Below are 27,344 nucleotides of genomic sequence, written 5' to 3'. Positions count from 1 at the left end.
ACGTTAGAAGACAAGGGATATGATGTTGTTTTCAGCGAGGGAAAGGTTTTCTTGCGCAGTAAGACAATTGGAGAAACCCGGAAGATAGGGGTTCGAGTTAGGAACCTTTATCAGTTGCATGTAGATGGTTGCGCAACAATGGCATGCAAGGCAGAAGGATTGGTGAGCCGGGATGATGGCGAGCTGTGGCACAGGAGATTGGGTCACCTTCACCATGGAGCCTTGAAGATACTGCAGCAAATCACTATTGGGCTTCCTAAAGGCACTCTTGCGCAATCAGATCAGTGCAAGGGGTGTACTTTGGGAAAGTTTGTGAAAGCCACCTTTCACGAGAAGGATAGTCGCGCCATGACGATCCTTGAGAGAATTCACACAGACGTGTGTGGACCTTTCTCAGTAGCTTCGACAGCAAAACACAGGTATTATGTGATCTTTGTTGATGATTTCTCTCGTAAGTGCTGGATCTTCTTCATGCAAAAGAAGAGCGAGACATACTCAAAGTTCTGTGAGTTCAAAGCACTGGTCGAGAAGGAGTCGGGGAAGAAGGTGAAGGCTCTTAGGAGCGACAATGGTGGTGAATACATCTCTGGCGAGTTCAAGGATTTCTGCAGTGCAGAAGGGATTCGAAGAGAGCTCATAGCTCCCCATAACCCACAGCAGAACGGGGTTGCTGAGCAGAAGAACAGAACGATCGTGGGTGCTGCATGGGCGATGTTGCATGATCAGGGCCTACCCCTTCACTTGTGGGCGGAAGCATGCAATACTGCAGTATATGTGCAGAACCGTTGTCCTCACAGGATACTTGGCATGAGTACACCCGAGGAGGCTTATTCTGGTAAGAAGCCTGATCTTTCTCATTTGAGGATTTTTGGTGCTAACGTTTACATGCATGTGACGAAGGATGCCAGGAAGAAGTTGGAGCCAACCGCAGAGATTGGGATATTTGTGGGGTACATTGATATGCCCCACAACTATCGTGTGTATTTGCCAGACAGTGGTAAGACTGTTGTTCGACGAGATATAAAATTTCAAGAGGAGAAAGCCATGAAGTGTTCGCTTGAGAGGGAGCCACACTTGCATGCAGATGAGGAGCTATTAGTTCCTAAGGATGAGCTTCAGGACGTGGATCAGCCACAGGACGAGGTTCATGGAGTGGAAGAGACCACTCATGCAGCGCCAACCATTAGAAGGCGAAAGCACTTGACAGAAGCTGAGCGACTAGCTCAAGATGCAGAGAAGGTTGTAGGACCACCTACAGCTCAACGCAGGTAGAGACAGTCACCTGATCGGTACACTGGATACATGGCTCTTGTGAGCAAATGTGTTGTGACTGAGCCATCCTCTTTCGAGGAAGCTGTGGAGGATCCCGCATGGGTAGATGCCATGGTGGAAGAGTATGATTCGATTCTCAGAAACGGTGCATGGGAGATTGTCCCAAGACCAGAAGGGAAATTAGTGGTGGGTTCGAGATGGATCTACAAAGTTAAGCAGGCAGCTGAAGGGAGTGTGGAGAAGTACAAGGCAAGATTTGTTGCCCGAGGCTTTTCACAGATAGAGGGGATCGATTATGAGGAGACCTTTGCACCTGTCGCAAGGTATTCTTCCATACGGACGATTCTTGCTCTCTCAGCGCAGATGGGGTGGCACATTCATCAGATGGATGTGAAAACTGCGTTCCTCAACAGAGTCATTGAGGAGGAGGTGTACATAGAACAGCCCGAAGGTTTCGAGATCTTCAACAGCGAGTCACATGTGTGCAGGCTCAAGAGAGCGTCGTATGGGTTGAAACAAGCACCACGTGCTTGGTACACACGGATAAACAGTTATTTCACCGGACTTGGATTCTCCAAGAGTGAGGCGGATCCTAACCTATACCAAATTGTGGTGGAGGGTAAGTTGCTTATCATTGTACTTTATGTAGATGATTTGATTCTAACAGGTGATGAGTTGTTGATACTTTCATGCAAGGATGATCTTGCTAAGGAGTTTGAGATGAAGGACTTGGGCCTCCTTCATTATTTCCTGGGATTGGAAATTTGGCAGCGCAATGATGGACTATTTGTTTCTCAGGGTAAGTATGCTCGGGAGATACTGGAGAAATTCAACATGCATGGCTACAAGCCTGTTGATACTCCTCTTCCTGTAGGTTGGAGGAAGGAGGATGCTACTTCAGCAGAAGTAGTGGATGCCACTGTTTATCGACAGTTGGTGGGGTCGCTTATGTATCTGGTCAATACACGACCCGATATATGCTAACATGCATGGCTGCAAGCCTGTTGATACTCCTCTTCCTGTAGGTTGGAGGAAGGAGGATGCTACTTCAGCGGAAGTAGTGGATGCCACCGTTTATCGACAGTTGGTGGGGTCGCTTATGTATCTGGTCAATACACGACCCGATATATGCTATGCTGTTAACCAGCTTTCACAAGCTATGGTTAAGCCAACCAAGCTCTTCTGGAAGGCAAGCAAGCATGTATTGCGTTATCTGAGAGGCACATCGGGATATGGATTGTGGTACAGACAGGAGGATGAGGTGAAGCTATGTGGCTTCACGGATGCAGATTGGGCAGGGAGCCCAACGAACAGAAAGAGCACATCTGGAGGGGTCTTCAATATCGAGTCGACAGCAGTTTCTTGGTACAACAGGAAGCAGAGATCTGTGGCACTCAGTTCAGCAGAGGCCGAGTATATGGCAGCAAGTTTGGTTGCATGCGAGGCTATATGGATGAGGAAGATCCTGGTCGGGTTGTTCGGTTCATACTTGGAGCCTACTATGATTTACTGTGATAACCAAAGTTGCATTAAACTCTCGGCTAATCCAGTATTTCATGATAGATCTAAGCACATTGACATCATGTACCATCATATCAGAGATTGTGTGCAACGGAGAGTCATGTTACTTTCATACATTCCAACAGAGGATCAGGATGATGATATCTTGACGAAGGCGCTCACCGGGAGCAAATTCGAATACCACCGAGGCAGGATAGGGGTTGCTGATAGTCCATATCTTGTTGAGAGGGAGTGTTGAGAATGCAACAAGATGATGGAGCTTAGTGGAAAGAAGTCGCCTTCACTAAGTGGGCCCGCAGGCTATTTTTGGCGCAAAGTCTATTTTTAGACATATGGATCATGGTCTATGAGTTGCAGGATGCTATTTGTGGATGATTGGTCATGTTGGTAAAAATAGATGGACTTCTATTTTTAGACATATGGGCGATTTCTATTTTTAGACTGCTAGGCTAAAAATAGAACAGTCGAATATTATTGTCTCATAATAATATTTGGACTATAAACATTATCTTATCCTCTTGGAGCACTTCAGTTTGAGCTACAGATGTGGCACATGCAGCTGTCAGAAGGAAATACGCTTTCTTTGTGGGTCAGTTGAGCTATTGCATGCAGGACTTCAGTTAGAACTCATGTGGTTGAATTTCAGTGGAGTTGATTGTGGAGTTGATGGAGTTGTGTTCAGTTTGACTTGGTTGAACTAGTTGTATTTTAGTCTAACTAAAGAATACACTAGTGATGAGTTGTGTGAATTAATTATTAATTAATTCACTAATTATTAACTCATAATGCAACTAAAGAATACATCAGTTAACTCAATGCATGTACAGTTCAGTGGAGACAGGTGTTAGAGGTTGAGATTTCTATCAGTTGTCACTACAATGTGACTATAGTTGTGCATGAGATTTGCACATGCATGGATGGAGATTGCCCATGAGGCTTGCGTAGTATAACCAAAGGAATTCGATTTCACAAAGTGATTGATTCTCTTGCAGGATTGCGCAGTGGAGGCAGGCAAACAGTGGAGAAGATTTGCGGCTTCAGATCTGAGCTAGTTTGTATGTAACAGGTGGAGATAGTACTGAGTACTTGTGAGGAGTATTGTACTATGTATTGTTACATGTTCTCTATCATTATAATATACAGATAGTGTGGGGTTTTCAGCTATATGCTTTCCCCGGGTTACATACTGTGTTAATGTGTGCATGCGATTGATGTTTCATTGTTTTTAATGCTACTAAATTGATGATCAACATAGAGGAGGTTATGTATTATGCATGTATTCCGCAATAGTGTATAATCGGGATAATCTCTGTGAATAAGTGTTTATTATTCAAAATTTCTACACCAACTATAAGTCTTTGGAGGTTTATCAGGAGGAGTCTCACCAACTGTAGTTTCTTGAACAGACTAAACCTCACCATCTCTAACAACTCCAAACGTCATCACATATGAGCTGGCATTGTCTTCGGGAGAAGGGAGGTCTCTTCTTCTTCATCCTTTGCTTGCTCATCTTCACCTCCAATTGTCTGACCATCAATCACTTTATTCATCATAGCGGTCATATTGTGTACGCATTACAGGCATGTCTTCTCTGAGTGAGCAGCTTGGTGGAAGGTGCAACAATTGTCCATACCTAGTTCCTCGACATTAAGATTCACGTTGGAGTTTTAGGCTGATTTCACCAGTGGATTACTATTTTTCTTGAAGGAAGTCTTGAAGGGTTTGTTGCTAGAAGAGCTCTCACTTGTCTTCCTCTTCAACTCAAACACTTCATTAGTTAACTGCTTTAGAGATTTCGCCAAAGCTTCAAATCAAAGTCATCTTTATCATTGGATTTACTGGATGAGATTTGAGATTTCTTACTGGCAGTCTTTGAATCATCTCATGCTTCGTGTTCTCGTGCTCTTATGGAGATCAAATCCTTCTCAACTGCAAGGGCTTTTGTAAAGTTTTCCATCAATGTAGCTTTCATTTCTTTCTTCACAAACATAGCAATATTGCATGACGACGCTTTAGTATAATAATCAATCATGATAGGATCATGAGGAGGAACGTTAGTGGGGAACTTGTTCAAGATCGTAGTAAAACGCTAATTGAAATCTTCGACCTTTTTCTTTTCCCCATCTTCAACGAACTTAGCTCTAAAAGCAACATGGTAAGTGTCTTCTCTTCAGCAAATTTTTCAAGCAAGGCCTTATTCTCTAAGGTGTGTGGAAATAGTCTACATGTAACGTCGCCATGTTGCACCCTCACCATCCATAATGAGTGATAGAAATGCTAATGCGATCTTCAACAGTAGTCCCTTTCTTTGGGTCATACTTGGGAAGATGCTTTTTTGGATGACGGCCAGGTCACACATCACGAAGCATACTTTGGAAATCCAGAGTAGATTGTGCGATCCAAGCCAGAGGTTGTGGTTGATGGTTGGCCATATTAATGTTATCTTCTTCATAACTTTCCAAATCAAAGCCTGGGCTCTTGTTATCATTCCACAAATTCCTTTGGTTCCTTAGATTCTCTTCACCCCTAGGTCTTTCAACGTTTTCTCAAAATTGTTAATTTCTGCCTTCCAAATTTTCCTCCCTAAGATTCTCATCTTCACCGTTCTCAGAACTAGCTGGAATTTCTAGGCCTTATATTGAGCGTCTTTCCACAACATCTACAAAATCATCCAAAGTCACATTGACCAGTTCTTCGACTAAACTCACTAAGACTAGTTGACGAGAGTGGTGAAGTTGGGTCGCACGTGTATGGGTAGGATAGCTACAACAAGGATGAGTTCAAGACTCTTGGCAAATTGACGAGTAATAGGGCGTAGAGCTCTTGACTGTTCATTGGTGACTTCATACACTAGTTCAAGATTATCAAGAGGGGCTTCAACTACAGGTGTTTCCCGAGTGGGAGAATGAGGTTGGTTACTATCTTATTGGGAAGGCTCAGGGTGAGAACGAGGATTTTTACTAGCCATACAACAGGGGCCCTCCTTCTAGTGCTAAAAATTTATTGACAGGCTGGATTGTACCGCTAACAGCAAGGGGATGTCCTCGGTGTAGAATCCCAACTAGACTCCACACCATTTGGTTTGGGAGTCCCATCCCAATGTAGGCCCGGCAACCATCATATTGTTTAAGGTTCGCTTTAGACGAAACAAACAAAAAGCATTACAGAGCAAATAAAACTTTCAACAAATGAAAGTTAAGCAACTTATGGAAATTAAACACGTGGAATGATATGAATATAACAACGACAAAGTATCATAACATGAATCTCAAGAGAAGCAGTGTTAGCAAAACTCCAAATAAAACTCATGTGTACGGCAAAGATTAGTTCATTGACCATAAACACGTTCATAATGAACAACATCATGAAAGCATAAGAAAGCATACAATTCTACACGTGATATATGTTCAAATCAATAAAGCGGTTCATTGACATAAACATAAAATAAGCACAGCATATACCATCCGATCACCGCAGAAGAAATATCATAATGATTGATGACACATGAAAGAATTGCACACTCAAGATCAAAGAGTTTCAAACATTAAGCTGAAATATCCATAGCATCATCACATGAAATCCATCAGTGGAAGTGTAGAGTCACCACTTGAATTCACAAAAGATCTATTAGCTCTCAAACAATATGCACCAAATCAGTCCAAAAATAAATGTCCGTTACATCTAGCCGTGAAGGTTCATTTATAGAATATAAGGTGACTGTTCACCTTCCAAGACCTTTCATCTTCCCTCATGTCTCTTCAATTTCCCTATGACCTTTCACATTCCATATGACTCTCTCTACTCTACATTCTACTCTATTATTAACAAAATACAAATTACATCAAATACTGAAGAAATAAAACATTTTCTATCAACTAATCTAGTAGTGGAGAGATTTGAAACATTGATTTGTAACTCTTGAACAAAGTATGCTTGCCATAGGTTGTATTCTCTTGCAGGAGTCAAGATCTTGTGCTGCAACTCTTCTCCATGCCTCTGGAGGCATTCTAGCGCATTTGGTATCAAGGTGGACATTTTGGCTTGTATTTGGTTTGATAGTGTCATGAGCTTTATGTACAACCTTACAAGTTCCACCACATACTGTGCAATCACTTCCCTCGAAGCTTCCTAATCTTCCTTTGCAGCAACTTGTTTCATGAGATCCAAGAATGATTGAATCTCTCATTTGACTACTTCTTTAGACCTTGCCTCACCTAATGCACCAATGGAAGGAATCTTTTGCATCTCAGCAAAGAGATTCTAATCTACCATGCAAGGCTTTATATGATGTCATTACTATCTCCAAGTCCTTATTCAATTTGTCATGCGACTACATATTGACACAGATAGCCACCTTTTTATTTTCTATTGTTATCCAGTTCTTCCTTGGAAGTTCCTCAGGTGCATTAGGATATTGGTCAAATTATTCAATATGTGATCAACTACTGCAGTAGCTACTTTGATCATCATTCCCCTGTCTTTTGATTCTCTGTGCATTCTTGGGAAGTCCATTGCCTCTTCTAGTATCGTTACTTCATCCATAATAGATGTCTGTATGTTTTTGCTTTGGGAGCAGGAGGCAAGCAAAGCATGGTTCTCACTCTGTGATTGTAGAACCTTTTGCTTAGAGGCAGCTAGCTTTTCCTTCAAATCTACATTTTCCTTGTTCAACCGATTTATATTCAGCTCCATAGTTGTTACAAAAGCAATTCCAACATAAACTATCATTTCAAGGTTCATCGTGGTGTTGATGACAATTTTCTTTTTGGTGACAACTAATATAGGCTTTGTTGGGTTTTTGGCGTAGCACCTGCGCCTTTCTTGCATGATTTTACATTGGACTTGATTGAAGGTGAGCCTGGAGGTGTCCAATACTTCTTCCTCTTCCTCCTCTAGAATGCCTAATTCTTGCATTGGGAAGTGTCCACTGATGATGGGAGTAGATGGTGGAATGTTCAAGGTGGGCAGTTCCAACTGCATCTCTGAGATCTTTGACTAATGATCTTTTGTTGATTTGTCTTCTTGTTCTTTGGCGAGCAATTCTTGTTCAAGTTGCTTGGTTGAGGCCTCTTGTTCCTGCTTGGCTTCCTGCTCTTCCTTTCCTCCTCTTCTCGCCTTCTTTGTTCTTCTTCTTTTTTCCTTATTCATTCCTCTTTTCTGCTCTGGTCCTCTTCAACTTTCTTTCTTTGCTCCTCCTCTCACCTTTTCCTTTCTTCTTCTTCATTCTATTTTTTTTCTTCTTCTCTTTTCTTTCTGAGTTCTTCCTTCTCCATTTTCTTCTTCATTGCTTCCTCTTTCTTCTTTTTTGTTGCTTCTACATTTTTCTTCTTTAGAGTTTCTTTTCTTTTCTTCTCCTCTTCTTGTTTTCTTAGGACTTCTTCCCCCTCTGCTTGGTTCTTTCTAGCTTTTTTTTCTTGTTGTTTTCTCTGGGTTCCTTCTTGTTTACCAACCTTTTGTTTCTTTTGCCTTTCTTTATTGGTTTCCTACTCCTTTCTCTTGAGAATGGTTGCTTTTGCTTCCAAAATCATGCTTTCTTGCGTGTCATTATTTGTTTGTTCTGCCTCCTTTTCTTGTGTCATAACTAATTCTATTGTTTTGTATGCATTATAAAAGTTTTTGATCTTTTCTTCTTCTTCATCAACAAAATGAGCATAGGCCCAGCGGAACCCGATTACTTTGCAATATGCCAATGTAATACCCCTTGGGTCATATTTACGAAACCTCATCTCAATGAAATGATAATGATTCAGATCTTCAACTTTTGATTATGCCTCCTTGAAGTTCTAGATAGTGTATGCTCTAATGGCCAAAGGGAAGACAGGCCATGGTCCCTTCTTAACTTTTACTAAGGTCTTGGATAATTTGGTAGTCAATCGGTAAGCAACCTCTTGTATAACCACCTTGTCTGTTACCAATGTAATGAGAGCATGAGGAGGCTTGTAGGCACCAAAAACCCTAATATAAGTTGACTCTCCAATTGGGAACTTAATCTGCGATATCATAAGGAGAGTTCCTGGCTCTTTTTCACATGCATGGAGGCTCTTTGCTAAAAAATATGCTATATAAAGGGAAAATGAAACATTTTGCAATCTTCTCGTACATGCCCCTGTAGCCTGTGTTCCAAAAGCCCTTGTAATAGATGTGTACAGGTTCCTATTCTTCTGGGGTCCACTTCAAACCCAAACCTTCAAAATCAAACTTCACACAGACTGCATCCAAAAGATAGGAAGCCATATAGAATTCTGATTGCTCCCCCTTTGTCAGTTTCTTGGCTGCATGGGCATTTGTTTTGATGGAAGATGCAAGTATGCTTGCACAATTGAAAATCATTCCCTTTGTGGCAACCGTGTGCATCAGGGGGACCCATGTTCCTATAAAGGTGTTGACGTTTGCCTTCCCATAGAGTCTATTCATCATGGCAAGCATCAGTTGGTACACCTTCCTGAGAGATTTTGTTTTACAGACTCCATCTACCTTAAGCTTGAACTTAGTTGGCCCTTACCACCATGATTTCAAGATATCCTTGGTGGGTTCACTAAAAGAGGATAATCATCTAGTATTAAAGGCTTCTTCACATTCGGGAAGCTTATAATAACTTGCAATATCGACAGTGATGAAGGATGCTATAAGCTCTCCATTATGTCCCCTAATTGCCCAGTGATCCTCATCCATGCGTTGAAGATCCATTCTATCATTTCGACACATGGGAAGATTGGTGGGTGCACTGCCACTATGTGCAACCAGGAGTTTTTGACATTGATATACACTTGAAAGTCCTCCTGATGTTGTGGAATATCTTTGTTTGTGAACTCTAAGTAAATTTCTCCCCATGTGAGTTTTGTGGTCTTGTCAATACAACAAGCAGTATCACCATATATAGGTAGCTTTGGAGGATTATCCACAACCCCTTCTATGCTACTTCAATTCTTCCAGAACTCCTACTAGATCCTCTAACTACGGGTGGCCCCATCTCTCCGGAAGAAGTTGAGATGCTTAGGCAGTCAATGTCGATGGTACTTGACATTTCAAAGATGTTGATCAACGATAGAAATGTTAGTTCAAACAATGATAATCACTAATTGTGCAAGGGAAGAGTAAGGTCTAGGCCAGGGTTTCAGGAAGCCAGGGATTAGGAGGCAATATGGAAACCCTAGAGCAAGTCACGGGCTCAAATTAGAGGGCACTTCACAATTTCAACCAGGTCGCAAGTTTAATTAGTAGGACAAGCCGCACTCTCCAAATGTAGTGTAGGTTGCATTTCAATATGACAGAGCACTACAAACTGTCACTACAACTTGCGACCTATGGACAACCAAAGTAAAATAACATGGTTGCAATTTTTATCAACAAGGCAAGTCGCAGGCTCAATCTATAGAGCACGTCACAGTTTTAATTCGCATCACAGGTTGCATTTTAATTTGCAAGGTAAGTGGCACTTTGCATCAGTAGTACAGGTCGCATTTCACATTCATAGTGCCACTAAGGGCTGAAATCACAATCTGCGACCTCAAGCAAGACTTGTATGGACCAATGGAAACCTAAGATGACAAAATAGTGTTGATTTGGGGTAGCATCGGATGTGCTCTAGCCACGAAATTCGGTGGAGAGGTTGGGGCACATGAGATCTCCAATACCCAGAAAGGGTTTGGGCAGATTCTAAACAGATCAGGAGATATTAAAATAATTAATATTTTTAATGGAGTCCCTAAGTCTAAACTTAGGGAAAATGAAATATTAATGTGTATTAATATGAATCTATATGAGAATGGTCCAAAAGACATGGATCAAGCCAGATCTAATCTTAGTCATTGATTAGGGACTTAATTTTGGTTGTTGATATGTCAACAAGAAAAGTATAAGAGGAGGCTTGAGGGTCACTTGGAGAATACACCAGAGTGATCAGTCATTCTATTCTCTAGAGCGGGGTTTGCCAAGAGAGATAGAATTAGTGATCGAGAGATGCAGCGGAGGGGCATTTGAGTACAAAGAAACAGAGAGGCAGAGATAGTGTCGGTAGAGCAGCGCAAAAGCCAAGGAGAGTGACGTAGAGCCAGCCAGGGCTCATGCAGAGGCAGTTGGAAGCTGTGCAGAGCCTCAGAGAGGCCAGCGTTGCTGACGTAGAGGACCAGAAGGCTAACAGAGGGCCTCCCAGGGCTGACGCAGACCCAGCCGGGGTGACGCAGGGCCAGCGTGAGGCAGAGAGGGGCTGACGCAGTCTAGAGAGAGGCTAATGCTGGGGTTTTTGTGGCAGATTGGTGCTGAGTAGCTACCGGAATGATTATCCGGGGTTTCAGCCAGGAGATTTGTCAGAAACAGAGAGGTATCACTACCAAGGAAATCCTCTGTTGGGTAGGCCAGTTTCAACACCCAAATTGTACTATGATATTGCTTAATAAGAAAACCCTCAGATAGCTGCATCAGTTTTCCCACTTTGGATTTTTCGGGGACATTAGTCCAAAAATAATGGTGTCATATGGTGTGTTTGTTTATGTTTCTTTTAGTTGTTGATCTGTAATATGTTGAGCATGCACTAGTGTTTATTTTCAGTGTTTACATTGTAAACAACTTATTAAAGAAAATAACAAGTAGGTAGGAATAAATCAGATAAAATGCATGGAAGGTTTCTAACTAAGTAAACTTAGAAACTTCAACAGATAGGTCGCATCCCTAATTCCTATCGCAGATCATGGGACTATGTGGGGGAGTTGGTGAGACAAAACACGACTTGCAACTTAGCTAATTCGCTACATGAATTGCAACCTCATCTTAGTCGCCATTCAAGCTTATATCAAAGATCATGGTTAACTACTACAATTCAATGCATAATAGAAGTGTGATGGCAGTGGATTCGTTCATCGTGAGGTTGCAAGGGAGGCACAAGCGTTTGGATAAACAACCAACGGAACTACGTCCCTTACACACATAAAATCCTTTCAACTGACTTTGAATGGCTTGAACACAAAATCCTACGGTAAGATCAAACGATGTGTCATGGAAACTGACCCCTAAATCAAGCGTGACGCCTTTACACGAGATGAACGTTGCTTTCGAACCATAAACTCACATAATCCCACCCACAAACATACGCAATTAAGTTGGGTTTTAGTTGACGGCTCGATGTTTGTGGCTCAACATGGTAGTCATGAACAAACCCACGAGATTGAGCGCAAGCTTACGACAAGACCGTTTGGAATTGAAGTGACAGATTAAGGTTCGATACCACTAAATATTGAGAAGCAAATCAAGAAGCAAGACCTGGTGGCTGAGTGCAGGAGTAATAGTTTAGGAAGGCTCGAATCTAGAGTTATTATCATGCAAGGGAAGGTGAAGAGCCAATGTCATACTTGTCAAAATAAACCAGAAGTAATGGTTACAAAGAGTATCTGTTACTTACCATAGGTCGTGTTTGCACGGGCTAGCTGGAGGAGGGGTTGCTTGTAAGGTGAAGAGCCAATGTCATACTTGTCAAAATAAACCAGAAGTAATGATTACGAAGGGTATCTGTTACTTACCATAGGTCGTGTTTGCACAGGCTAGCTGGAGGAGGGGTTGCTTGCTCGACCGTTGGAAGCAGAATGTGGAAGAAATGAGAGGTGATTCTATTATAAAGTGAAGGCACATGCGGGGAAGGTCGCATAATGGAGCTATGTGATGGTTTTATCGTATGCAACAAGTAAAGGGTGGTTGCAAATTGCATAGGTAGATCACAATGAGATGTTGTTGTAGTCTCACAACGCAGTTTGCGACCTATGGTATACAGTTCCCAGAGATAGTCATAGATTGCAATCTTAGTGTCTAGTAAGGTTGCCTTTACAATTTGAAGGTGCCACTGGCGACTTAGAGTGCAAAGATACATAGAGGAGGTCGCAAATCGCAACTTTAGTGACTAGTAGGACCACCACTACAAGTTGACATTGTGATTTGCAACTTAATTAGAGAACATAGGTTTTAGGCCTTTAGGGTTAGGTTTGCTAGGTCCCAAGAAAACCCTAGATAGGTCAAAGGAGTGATGAAACCCTAGGATACCATAAACGAAGGATGATAGGCAGTTAAGTATGGGGGTCTCAAAAATTTTGAGAAAGCCGAAATTTTGGGGCTATTGTAGCAGCTACAACAACCTCATATACTGTCAACCCATGCGTACCCCCATGGTGGCCCCCGCAATCCACTAACTCGCCTCCTTTTCCCTTGAGGATCAAATTGCCTTCTTTGGTGGCCCCCGCAATCCACTAACTCGCCTCCTTTTCCCTTGAGGATCAAATTGCCTTCTTTGGTGGCCACCACGTTCCACTAAGGATGCAATTTTCCCCTTCTTTCTCCTAAGTCCAAATGCCAAAAATGGTCTCCATGCCATAACAGTCAAAAATGTACTACACTTAAGCAAATTAGGAAATTGGGGATATCACTTTTGAAAATTTTGTATTTTATGTCATATGATTTAACTATTATTTTTTGATATAAAATCTAATCAATAAAAATAACTAGTGTTGAAAATATCGGTATTGGCAAAATATCGGCGAGGCTCCAGAAAATATCTTCTTAGCAATATCGGCGAAAATATCAGCAAATATCGACAAGCATAAAAAAATATTTTTTTCAAATTTTTAAACAAAGCCAATATTTTGCGGATATTTTCAACATATCGCGATATTTTGCCGATATTTTGAAAATATCGTGATATTTTCAAAACAGAAAATATCGCGATATTTTCTCGGCGATATATCATTTTGCCGAAAATATCACGATATTTTCAAATATCGTCGATATATCGCCAATATTATCAACAGTGAAAATAACAGTAATATTCTTTCATTCACTTTTACATCTCCTTCCACTTCAAGTATATATTGTGTCTATTTTTTTGTTAGGGTATACTTTCTAGGTCTAGCCCATCCTACTCACAACTTTCTTTTTCCTTTTTATCTTCTTTTTTATTTAGGTTTTTGGTGTTGTTAACTATTGTACATTTTGGATACTTTGGTTGAAATTTGGCAAAACAATTTTTTGTCAAAATGTGTATTTTGTTCTTTAAAATCTAGTTTTGAATGTATAAATGGATTCAACACCATCAAAAACCCTTGGGACACTAGGGTTGTGCAGCGTTCACAGATAGAACTTGTGATTCCAACAATTTCTTGCCAAATTTCAGGTAAATTTGACCGGAAAAAATACCTAGAAAACCTCTAAAACGTATAACAGTTAGACTGCAATTTTTTCTAATAAGATATTTCGATCCACACTTATTATTTCGATCCACATATAGCTGATTAGAAAATAGGAAGGAAAGATCAATAAGAATTCTATGGGCATAAGGCATAATAAACATACAAGCTCCTTTGCGAAGGCCCTTTTTTGAGCTTTCGAAGACTGCTTTTGTGACAAGTCTCAATACAGATGTAGCAGTTCCTGATGCTGCCAATCCCGCTGAGAAAGACTACACATTTATAAATAGAAACATCGTTGTCACTTGAAAGTTAAACCCATATCTAACGAGTATGATCTTCAACATGAAGAATGAAAATAACAGAGACTATGGCTTTGCCTGAATAAAGTCAGGATGCATGTACGATAAATCTCCCATCATTCCTCCCTGAACATGAGCATCGGCAACACCAAATGCCGCACTTATTATACAAACGCCAAAGAAAGGTCCCAGTCCTCCCTTTCCGGATGTTGCAAGGTCCAACTATTCACAAAATGCAAAATCGTTAAACGAGGAAAATGCAACTTTACAAAGTGGGTTCGTGGAAAACATCATAACTACCAAGTTCATCTCTGAATGCTTACAATGAGAACAAGGAGTGTGCTTATGTTAAAAAGTATAAATCCCAATAGTATCCGGCGTCTTGTATTGATAGTAGCTTCATAGTATGAAAGTATACCCATGCTTATCAGTGCGAATGGCTGGTATACAAGAGTCAACACTCTTGAAGAGTGGTATCGCTGCAGAACAACACAAAAAAATATCATAAAATCGCCATAAGGAAATGTATGTCTCTGTTGCCCATTAATGTCTCAGACAAGTAATCACAAAGAAACCAAACAGATTGATAATGTATCACATTGATTATCAAACGTATACAATTTTTTCCCATAATAGCAGCAGAAATTACAAACCAGCAGATTAAACCATTCTAACTAATTGATTCAATTTTGAAAAGTCTTATGGAATGATTCATATTCCCAAAATTGTTAAATTACTAAATCAAAATCAATTTTATTACCAGAATTGCACAATATTGTAATTCTGTTTTTTCATTCTCTACTAATTGTCGAGAATATCAATTATCAATAATAGCTGAACTTAACTCAATTGCAAATTCTAGAAATCTGACAGACAGACAAGAGCTAGAAATCTGACAGACAGACAGGAGTGAATACAATTATTTGACCTTATTCTTATCTATCAAATTCCTAAATATTCCTAAAATTTATAATCTAACTAAAACTATCCAAATATCATAACAATAAACTCCCATATACTTTGTCCACCCCTAATAAAAATAAAATTATTTGTGAATTTTGACATGCTCCACTTATCCTTGTGAAGCGTAGTACTACACTTTTTTGTGACTCGCAAGAATCTACTATATTACAAGCTTCAATGATAGAGGAAAGAAATATTGAATATTACTTCTCAGTGACCAAAGTATGCATGTATCAAGGCTGAACCTGCCTAATATGAATACATATACCTTGTACGTTAGAAAGCCTCTCATCTGCCATATAGTGTGATTGATTCTATTCACATATGTCAAAATTTTCCTGATTGTCATTCAACGATCAACCTGAGTAGTTGTAATAAATTTAGAAATGCGATTTGCTACAAAGCTTAAATCCCATTTAATGGCTGTCAGATAAATCAAACTCCCCATCAATGGTTTATACAGAGATGCATTTGTTAGTTCAGAGTAAAATGTGATTAATAACGTCAAGCCAACTTCTATAGGTGTAGATGTTGCTTTACAACCAACCATTTTAAATTTTTCTAACAAATTTTTAATACAATTTGTGTGTAATACAGAATAGGGGAAATTTGAGAACTAAAAGGGATGTTTTAAAGAAAATAATAAAATAATACAAAGTAAGTGCTATGAATTTTCAAAGATCAAGAAAGAAAGCTAAAACTCCAATGTCCAACTGGAAATTGGGCCATATGGTTGTCTCATTTCACTTTTCAGCGGTTCTTTCACCATTCAGATTGGAAATTAGATCAATTTACAAAATGATGAAAACTCAAAGGCTATAATCATTATAATGTCATATATTGTAAAATAGCATTTATCTTTTTCTCTTTAAACTTTCTTTTGGGATTTATTTAAAAAATAAGCTATTCATCTCAAATATGCATGTACATCCCATTTTTTCTTATAAGCTTATATATGCATATATCAGATGACAGTAGAGTATACAGATTAGATATAAATGGCAAATTCTTGTGTTTCTTGTGCGTGATCTTGTTTTTCAGTTTGTGTGTTCAGTGCTTTCTCCACGTGTCAGCTATGAGCACACGAAAATCATCTATATCAATGTCTCCTCCTAAGAGTGAAATGACAGGTTTAATCCAAAGACAACTCAGTATTAGGGTTATAGCATTGCGGATCTCCGAGCATAGAATCCAGGTCAGAGATCACCAAGTTGCTTCCAGTTGAAAGTTTTCTTGGAAGCTTGTCCTCTAGATAAATTCTATTCATGAAAAACTGTTTGAAGTTGAAGTCTACTGGACCCTAAACTTTCAATTATAGTTGAGTTCTGTCATTGTATTTTTATGACTGGCTTAATTTTGGGTCAGCAAATGCTTGTAGAGATCATTATCGGCTTGTATAGCAGATTTTCATAGGAAACCAGAGCATTTTCGGCTCTTAATTTATAATATTTAGTAGAGCATTAAGAGTTCTTAGTAGCTTTTACTCTCTCAAACTTCCTAAAATGTAAATTTTGTACCTACTCTGTTCTCAGGGTACAGCTTTTGTTGATGAATCATGAAATGTTATCTTCAACTAAAGTAACAAATGCTAAATGCAAATAGAAGCACACATTTCTATTCCAACATTTTGAATTCCAATGCTTATAACACATTGCAATTTTGATTTTTCCCAACTTAATCAGACACAGCAGAGCTAGCAATTTTCACTACAAATATCTCATGCTCCACTTTTGTAGCTGTATTATGTCTTCGAATTATCTTTAAGAAGCAGTGACACTTCAACCATAAAAGTGGTCGGTAAATATCAAATGGGTGGAGCAAAGTATTGCCAAGACAAGATTACAACAAGAAACTAAGAAAGAATAAGACAAGACTTTGTAAATTCCGATACTAACCGGAAATATAGTTTCATAGTAATCTTCAACTGTCAACATACTATTCCAGGGGAAAAGGCATCCAATTCCCAGAAGCCAACAAACTATGTATGCCCCTTGTCTTCCCTGTAATTAATTGAGAAAGATTAGTATATCCAATTTTTATTTAGAACCTCTGAAATGATTCTGTAAATAATTGAGCAAGATTAGTATATCTAATTTTTATTTAGAACCTCTGAAATGATTCTGTAATTAATTGAGCAAGATTAGTATATCTAATTTTTATTTAGAACCTCTGAAATGATTCTATAACTGCTTAAAGCAAACTTAATGTTACCTCATTCATTTTTCTCTGATTTAGACAAAACTGAATATACTGACCTGTTTTTGAGCTGAAGAGTTCTGTAACTCGTCACGTCCGAAATCATTGCTTATTGTCATCACTGCTGCCTTTTAATGATCAGGCAGCAGCCCTATATTTCATCAGAAAACATATTTTTCAGAATATATTCCATTTTTCTAATTCAAAGCTAAACTTCCTTCCAGTTTATGACATTCAAACAGTCCGAAATCATTGCTTATTGTCATCACTGCTGCCTTTTAATGATCAGGCAGCAGCCCTATATTTCATCAGAAAACATATTTTTCAGAATATATTCCATTTTTCTAATTCAAAGCTAAATTTCCTTCCAGTTTATGACATTCAAACAAACCGGAATCCTTTTGCTTTAACAAGTCACTGTTGTAATATACTACTAACCAGGCAGCTATGTAATGAAGTTATTAGTAATAAAATACTACTAAATCAGTAAATAAAAGAAAGAAATAACACCATTATGTCCCGGGCATGCCAAGTCTTTATCCTCTTGGTGGGAAATATTACTTTATGAAAACAACATATTTGACAAAGAGAATTTTTCTAAAACTAGCCAACGCCAGTGTATCCAACAACATTGACATGTCCTCAAAATGTGTGGAAGTATCAAACAAGTGCAGTCCCTATACACACTCCTCTTTCTTCATATGACTGTGTAGGAATCTCTCAAGTTCGAAACTCCTGCAAGTACTGCTACAGAGTTCTAGCTCTTCAGGCACTCAGATTTCAAATAGGTAGATGCATTGTATATTGGTTCCAAATGATAGACACAGTGATGGAAGCAACAGCTGATCGTAAGCTCGATTATATGTTTCTATGAAATAGCATTAAGGAATCTGTTTGTATAAAGCATTGGGTCCAACTCAGTATGGACAAAGGAAAAAGGTTGAACTTAAAACTGGGCAAGACTCAAGAGTTAATTCAGGAAAGTTGGGCAAAAGAAAATAACTTGGATAGAATTTTTATTTTTTAGTTGTCAAGTTTTACCCGATCCTTGCCTAAGCCAGTCAGATCCTGCAATAACTCTCGAGTTCTGCTCGAGTCTGAGTTAGACCATGAGTTTTGACCAAGTTAAGCTTCGATTCCGTCTGATCTACTCAGATTTAAATTCCAGCTAAGTCAGACCAGCCAAGTTAACTCAGCTGAGTCTAGTAACTATAGATATACGTATCTTTCCCAATTAAGGTAGCAATGGCTCAAACGTGATACGAAAAACAAATGCAAAGTAATGAATCATCACATTGTAGGTTGGTTACAAACACATTAACAGTGAATTCCATGCATGCAGCCCATCAGCTGTAAGAGTGAATATGGATTGTTAGTTTATTGTCAATTGCTAGAGAATATGGATGGTTAGTTTATTGTCAATTGCTAGCGGGCAAAGACCAATGGAGAGAACAAAGACTTACAGTGAACAAACTTAATTCAGGTAATGAGGAGCAAGTCAAAGATTATAAAATAAATGGAATAGAAACACTAAAATCCTGTAGAATCATGTTTTTTATTTGCTGACGATAAAAGAGGCCGAGGCTTTTATACTGAAAGACCAAATTTGACAGTGGAATACTTAGAAAGGGTCCAATTTTAAGAAGGCAAATTGAACCATAACATTAATAAAACTGAAGGTAATTGTGTTAGTTAATTAATAATAATTTATTTTTAATGTCACAGCCAAGTTAAACATTAAATAAATATATGAAAACTTTTGTTTATGAAATAAAAAACCCTCAACTTAACAATTTAATTGCTAAAATCACAAAAATGCACCTAATCTACTTCTCTGGATTTAAACTTTCTAAAATCACAAAAATATACCGAATCTAATTCTCTGGATTTAAACCTATAACACCTCCTCTCTCCTCTCCTTTTGGCAGTGAACAACATGCACATATTTATATCTGTGTATGCATATCAATCATAAAGTACAAACCTACCAGATACATAGATCTGGGAGAGTTCATACCAAGTCTTAGGATTTGCATACTATTGTTGAATTTTCATATTTTAAGCGTGTAAGACAATGCTCTCGGCTAAGGATAACACCCTAAGGGCCTAACCATTATTCTCTCTCCAGGCAATAAGACTGGTTTTAGGGCGAGGCACCTTGCAGATGATGCATCCATCATCTATTAGGAATCCTAAGTTGTACAAATGGTTGATGAATAGATAAGTGCAAAGAGGTTATCCATATATACATTTTTAAAATTAATTGCTCCACTTTATGTTATTCTATCGTCTCTATTCTCAGTTATCTTTGTGATTGCCACGTCCACAATGACGGCAATTCTTACGGCTACAGTGGCATGTTTTATTAATAGCTTTCTTACTCTTAATACATATTTTTAGAGTGTTCATGGGGTGGGGTGTAGCTTGGGTACTAAGAAGGATTTGTTATTATTTTTCTCATTTAGGTTATAATCTCACTGAGATTGACATGTTTGTTTTTGGGACTCATTTCTACATGAAAGGTATCCAATTTATATAGATAACAATAGTCTCGCTATGTCTGTCAGTCATCATCCTGGAAATTTCCACAAGCCTGTCCCTAGTCTCATGTGTAGCAAAGAATCTACCTTGCATGGATTTTCCATGGATGTAACTAGTATCTATCTCTTGTACACTAAACCACACATAAAAAACAAAAACAAAAAACGCATACTTTTAGAATAGCAACTAGAATTACTTCGAATAAATCTGCAACTTCAAATTTATTAGACATTCACATTACTAAGATGAGAAAGCAACTCCAATTACTAATGTGAAAAAAGCAACTCCTATCACTAATATACAAAAGAGAAAGAAAACTGAACAGATAGACATTGGTAACCAAAATATCACAAATATAAAAGCCATGTGGAACATAAAATGCTGTCCTCCAGATGTAGAACATAAAATGCAAAATGAGGAGAACAAGAAGAGGGATCCCCAAGAGATTCATGAATCACCAAAAAATAGGCTAACACACTGCCTGAGAAGTAATGAAAACTTGCTTGCAGCATTGGGGATAAGCACAGGACTATGACAAATCCATTCAATCTACAAAATATCCAAGGGAGGCAGGGAATCCAAGCCTTAACGCATATTAATGTGTGAATTATCTAGCATTCTCTCCACAGGCTACCCAACCAACGATGGTATCATCTAGAACATGATCTTAAATCTGAACCCAATTTCACTATACTCCTCAGTAAAACATTTTCATCATAGAAATTTATATTTCTATCACTCTTCTTCTTCAATATCCCCTTCAAGTGTACAACCTGCGTCTTACAAACTGATAAAACTTCAACCCGTCCAAGCTCCAACTCAATAAACTGAAGACCCAACAAAACAAACCCATGGAATTTTTTCAATACAGAAGCTCACCTGGAACGATGTGCGTTGCAGTCTGCTCTGAATCCGCCGCTGAATTAACTAGAACCACGCACGCCTACTCTCAATAATTGAGTCTAGATTCTTTGGCAGTTGCATCAGCAGTCAAATCATACCCATTCTTTTCATCTTGGAAAATAGCATAACGTATTTGGTCGGGCTCCGGATTGGTTGACAATCCTGCGATAAATAACTTGTAGGCATGACTATAACATAATCTCTTCGTCTCAGGAACACATGGCAATTTGACTACAAGAACCGAACCTAGCGTTCACATTGGCTCGACTTCTCTGCGAATCGTTTGACTCTGAAGCAGTTTATATCGTCAATCATGGTTTTTAACTTGGATCAACTTCTCTGCGAATCCCATGACTGGAAGCAATCATCGGTTCTTTAGTTAAAAAGTTAGAGAAGGTTGGTGTTTTTAGTTAAAAAAATGAAAGAAGGCGGTAGTGTCATAGATATTTTAAAATTTAAATTTAATTTGATTACGGAAGTGTTTTTTATTTTCAATTTTGTTAATATCATAAAGGTACCTTTTCTTTTTATTTTAATAGTGTTTTCATTATGGTATTTATTTTCGCTATGGTACTCACTAGAGTTTGTTTTTATTTTAATAATGTTTGAATTGATAAAAATTTTAGTTTTCCTTTTCCGAATACTTGATGAGTTAACTATTTTTTCTCAAATTTTTACATAAAATATTTTTAATATCATAAATATTTTGCAAAATTATTTCTTTTTTTATCCATGAATGGTGTCATTAAATTGGGCACATTTATGTCATCTCTTGTTGAGCCTAGGGTGGTCTTGATGAAAGTTGGAAGAGAAGTCACTCCATTTCACTAACAAAATAGATTAAATTCGAAGCTTATCTAATTTGTTTTTTAGGCAAATTTGTTGGATGAAGCTAGCAAATATCAAGCTAAACATGGATAACCCAACACAAATAATTTCAATTTGTCTAAAATTATATTGAAATTTGTTTCAAGTTTATTAGGAAATCACAAGAAATTCAAACGGGTTTGTAAGAAAATAAAATAAAATAAAACCCTAAAGGCTAAAACCTACTCACTTTGAAAAAAAAAAAAAAAAAAAAAAAATCCAAGTTGCTTAAACTAATTGAATGTCAAACTTTACAACGAGGGAAGACTAATAGGGATTAAGTACTTTGGGAGTATGTTGGGAGTTGTGTTGTTATTTTACATAGGACATGATTTTTTCATATTTTTTTTTCGTTTCTATTTCTCTATCTTTATCTTCCCAATTTTGATATATTAATTTTTCATTTATATCATACACACTTAAATTATATAAATTTATATATTTATAAACAATTCTAAAAGAAGAGTAATATTTTAATAAAATATATGTCAATGGATAGTGTCACACGCACACAAAAATCACAAACAAACAAGCAAAAAATATATATATATTTTACTTTGGTTAACCATACAATCACTTTCTAAACATCTAAAACATGTCAATTACATAGCATAGGTCATGTTGAAGGTTTTCAGATAAATACATATAATGCCCAATCTTAATTATGTTGTTTGATAAATATCGCCACATTTATCAAGGTCTAGGGTTTATCAAATATCTTGTTGTGGGTCAAATATAGCAGATACATGTTGAAAAGTGTGCAACAAGAAATGCTAAATTTAGGAAGTGCTAAAAATAGTAGTTTGGCCAATGAGCATTTTGGCCACTTTGGGTGAGAGGTGAAATTGCTAAAAATAGCATTTTTGGGTCCCTTCCTATTTATAGCAGTCCCTGGTCTATCTATAGGAAGTAAATTCGAATTTGATCTTACCAGGAGTTTGGAATATTAATTAATTAATTCTCCATGAGTTAATTAGTTAATGAAAAGCAAATTTGAAGTCTTTGTGAGAACATGCAATTATTTCTCCACTAATTGGGGAATGTGTCATTGATTTACTCCACTGATTGAGGAATTAAGGATGAGTTCTATATTGAGAGGATCAGTTGACTTAGTTTAACTTAGTCAAGTTTAGTTAAATTAATTTAAGAAGTTGTTAAATTAATGAGATATAGTTTGTTGATGCTTGCATGCATGTGACAACTATTATTTTCAGATAACTGTGTATTCACTCATGGATAACTGATGCATGTCAGTTCAGACAGAGATCCAGTTGAGATCAGATGTGGGACAGTGTACTATCAGATGCTAGGATATTTCTATTAAGTATTCTTTGCATGGGGAAGGAAGCTTCTTCCTTCTATGACTGCGTAGTTGGACCTGAGGTGACAGCAAGTATGATCAAACCAATTTACATGTGTTTTGTAATTGGACCCCAATCAAAACTACGCAAGGAAATAGGATCTTGGACCTGAGTTGCAGCCTTTATATACAGGGTCAGGTAGTCCATGAGCTTTATCATCAGAGTACAGAGAGAACAGGATAGCTTTTGAGCTGATTCTTTTTGTATGTTGTTGAGGATTTCCACTTGATTGATAATACAGAGATGGGGTTTTAGGCTGGTTGTTTTCCCAAATAAATTCTTCTATGTTATGTGTGATTTATTCATTCTTATCAGTTATATGTGTTCATGCTTGATGTTGCTCATGGTTGATTAGCTTCTACAAAGTTTAAGGTAGATGTAGATCTAGTATTATGCTTTAGTACATTGCATATATCAGTTTGATCTGCAGGTGAAATTTCTACATGATATCAGTGAGCTAGCTGATTTGTAGAGAAAATTCTACATGGTATCAGAGCGTAGGCGATCAAGGAAGAACAGTATACAAGAAGGAATTCGAAGTTTATTATTCGGGATATAGATCTCAAGTTCTTATCACATCTATTTCACCAATGGCGTTCTATGGTTTGAGGCTTGAGTATGCCCTTGATGGCAGCTCAAACTATATAGCTTGGAAGGATTGCATGGAGGCAGTATTGTAATATAACAACCTTAAGGACTTCATTGATCAAGAAGTCCCTAAGCCTATTGATGCTACTCAACTGGCGGAATGGAAGAAGTGTGTGGCTAGAACTAGGAGAATTCTCTTGGAGGGAGTGTGAGACCACATTGTCTCGAGCCTCCATGGGAAGGAGACTCCATTTGCAATGTGGAAAACATTGAAAGATTTATATCAGAATAGCAGTGATCAGAGGAAGCTGGCACTGAAGGACAAACTTTGAAAGATCAAGTGTGGAAAGGATGAGACGATCTCTATGTATCTGACCAAGCTCATCACATGTAGGGATGAGCTTGCAAGTGTAGGGGTCGTGACAGCTGATGATGATATGGTGAGTCTAGCACTCCTTGGCCTTCCTAAGAGCTGGCATAGCTACCAGGACTCGGTTAATGGAAGGGAGAAACTGCCATATTGGGAACGACTATGGTCGGATTTGATGCAGGAGGAGATCAGACGGAGCACTAGAGACGGTTCTTCATCCATGGAGGATGAGGAGAATTGTGCCTTAGCGAGTAAGGCAAAGAAGGGGAAGGAGAAGGTTTCTCTTTCCGAATCCAATTCTTCCAATGGTGGGAAGAAGGTTGACAAATCGAAAGTGCGATGCTTTCGTTGTCATGAGGTGGGCCATTATGCTGCAAATTGTCCACAGAGGAAATCCAAGAAGGGATCCAAGGAAGGATCTGAAGGTGAGGCACTTGCTTCATAGTTTGAGTTGGATTTCACACTCTTCGCATGCATGGTTTCATCCATGGTGGGAAGTGGTTGGTTTCTTGACAGTGGAGCTTCTTTCCACATGACCGACGACAAGAGTTTGTTCAGTACTTTGGAGGAGAAATATCTCTAGATACTCATAGCGATGGGTAATGATGAGAAGTGTAGTGTCTAAGGTGTAGGCACGGTTATTTTTCAGAGGGAGCATGGAGCTCGCCTTACCTTGACTGATGTCAAGTATGTACCAGGACTGAAGAGAAACTTGGTGTCGATCGCGATGCTGGAAGACAGAGGCTATGATGTAGTCTTCAGTAAGGGAAAGGTTTTCCTTAGACACATCATCACTAGACAGGTGAAGCAGATTGGTTCACGGGTCAAGAACCTGTATGCTCTTGAGGTTCAAGATGCATGAAAAACCTTGAGCAGCAAGGCAACTGATGGAGACTTGGTGGTTGAGAGGGAAGGTATGTTACCTCTCAACATGCAGTGCCAGAAGAAGTCTCAGACGATTGTGGAGGAGCCACGATTGGTGCAGCAGCTTCAGGAGGTTGTGGAGTAGCCACAACAGGGGAAGTTGAGTGGAGATCGAGTAGAGACATCTACTCATGCAGAGACCTCCAGCAGGGGGAAACTTCGAGCCAGGTGGGCAGAGGGATCACACGCAGCCATACCTCCAAGTAGGAGGTGGGGCAATATAGAGTGATCATCCCAAGGAGGAGGGGCAGGATCCTTGAGGTACCCAACCTCTTGGATGAAACCTTGCTACGGGAGCCCCGATGTGGAGTAGCAGGAACTGACTGATTGCGTAGAGACAGATGCAGATAGAGCGGCAGAGAGAGCTATAGTGCAGGGAATCCCAGGACAGCGCAGAGCATGCAGGCTACAGCAATGCGAGAGGCACAAGTGTGTTGCACAGTGCAGGGTAGCACAGAGAAGGGTGCAACGGTGTGAGATGTATGGAGTTGTTGCAGTAGCGCAGAGGTCAGAGAGGGAGCACTTGTTAGTAACAGGTAGAGCTTTAGCATCAGAGTATGTTTCTAGCCCAACAGTGGTCAGTTGGGAGTTTTTTTGTTCTGAATGTTGCTGGAGCAACCGCACTTGGTAGATGTGTTACATGCATAACATTCCAAAGTTACAAGATCGGGTTCGAGAGGAAGTCTTTCTTGTTGAGAGGGAGTGTTGAAAAGCGTGCAACAAGAAATGCTAAATTTAGGAAGTGCTAAAAATAAAATTGCTAAAAATAGCACTTCTAAAAATAGCAATTTGGCCAATGAACATTTTGGCCACCTTGGGTGAGAGGTGAAACTGCTAAAAATAAAATCTTCTAAAAATAGCATTTCTGGGTCCCTTCCTATTTATAGCAGTCCCTGGTCTATCTATAGGAAGTAAATTCAAATTTGGTCTTACCAGCAGTTTGGAATATTAATTAATTAATTCTCCATGAGTTAATTAGTTAAGGAAAAGCAAACTTGAAGTCTTTGTGAGAACATGCAATTATTTCTCCACTAATTGGGGAATGTGTCCTTGATTTACTCCACTGATTGAGGAATTAAGGATGAGTTCTATATTGAGAGGATCAGTTGACTTAGTTTAACTTAGTCAAGTTCAGTTAGATTAATTTAACAAGTTGTTAAATTAATGAGATATAGTTTGTTGATGCTTGCATGCATGTGACAACTATTATTTTCAAATAACTGTGTATTCACTCATGGATAACTGATGCATGTCAGTTCAGACAGAGACCCAACAGAGATCAGATGTGGGACAGTGTACTATCAGATGCTAGGATATTTCTAGTAAGTATTCCTTGCATGGGGAAGGAAGCTTCTTCCTTCTATGACTGCGTAGTTGGACCTAAGGTGACAGCAGGTATGATCAGGCCAATTTACATGTGTTTTGTAATTGGACCCAATCAAAACTACGCAAGGAAATAGGATCTTGGACCTGAGGTGAAACCTTTATATACAAGGCTAGGTAGTCCATGAGCTTTATCATCAGAGTACAGAGAGAGCAGGATAGCTTTTGAGCTGATTCTTTTTGTATGTTGTTGAGGATTCCACTTGATTGATAATACAGAGATGGGGTTTTAGGCTAGTGCTTTTCCCAGATAAATTCTTCTATGTTATGTGTCATTGATTCCTTCTTATCAGTTATATGTGTTCAAGCTTGATGTTGCTCATGGTTGATTAGCTTCCACAAATTTTATGGTAGATGTAGATCTAGTATTATGCTTTAATACATTGCATATATCAATTTGATCTGCAGGTGAAATTTCTACATGATATCAGTGAGCTAGCTGATTTGTAAAGAAAATTCTACAATACAGTATGAACTAAGATCCATGACATATTTTCTTACCAATTGTGAATTATGAACTAAGCATTAAACTATAGACGGAGGGTTTTTATTAATTCGACAGGGGTGGCCAACTGGCGTTACACCTCCCCAGGTTCTCGAGTCTTATGATAAGCCATCTGGAGGTTCTAGAATCTTCTTGAAAGTTTACAAGCGGTTAGCCCCATATACATGAGTAATGGGGGTTTATGCAACATCCTTTCATACCATGGTGGTTAACACAATAAGTCAACTTGCAAGAAGCATAACTTTTGCATACATACTCTAATATGATTCTTGCGTTGTTGGAAAGGGATTTGAATATAGAACAACATGAGAGACTATGGTGTAAGCAAGAGATTTTTGTGTAGAAATTCCTTGTAGGTTCAAACTGCTTATGTAATTTTCTAAAACAAAAGAATTGAATATACTCTTCTCATCAACAAAAACAATTAATCGATTGAGAAATCACGAAGCATACAAGAGAAAGAATTCAATCAACACATTACACAAT

The 27,344-nt window shown here is 38.6% G+C and overlaps 1 protein-coding gene across 3 annotated transcripts in view; it reads right to left on the bottom strand.

The window, feature by feature from the left end:
* Positions 1-21,245, bottom strand: part of LOC149232777 (equilibrative nucleotide transporter 3-like) — a 75,709-nt gene extending 54,464 nt beyond the window's left edge. Inside the window, exons 1-6 of one of the 3 annotated variants that reach the window (XM_089379513.1) lie at positions 20,837-21,245; positions 17,476-17,567; positions 17,116-17,220; positions 14,581-14,736; positions 14,336-14,479; positions 14,122-14,227 (exon numbers count right to left, since the gene is read on the bottom strand). In XM_089379513.1, coding sequence (XP_089235639.1) covers positions 14,122-14,227; positions 14,336-14,479; positions 14,581-14,736; positions 17,116-17,220; positions 17,476-17,535 — 571 coding nt within the window. In that variant the 5' untranslated portion in view covers positions 17,536-17,567; positions 20,837-21,245. Of the gene's footprint in view, positions 1-14,121; positions 14,228-14,335; positions 14,480-14,580; positions 14,737-17,115; positions 17,221-17,475; positions 17,568-20,415; positions 20,440-20,730; positions 20,753-20,836 lie in introns of those variants that run through there. The other 2 variants (XM_089379514.1, XM_089379515.1) reach the window with 2 other exon arrangements.
* Between the last annotated feature and the right edge of the window lie 6,099 nt (positions 21,246-27,344).

This window comes from Pinus tabuliformis, chromosome J (genome assembly GCF_031772625.1).
Source record: "Pinus tabuliformis cultivar Carrire ecotype Pingquan chromosome J, CPIR1, whole genome shotgun sequence".
Lineage (NCBI taxonomy): Eukaryota > Viridiplantae > Streptophyta > Pinopsida > Pinales > Pinaceae > Pinus > Pinus tabuliformis.
Note: the sequence above shows the minus strand (reverse complement) of the source record. Positions and strands in the feature narration are given on the sequence as shown.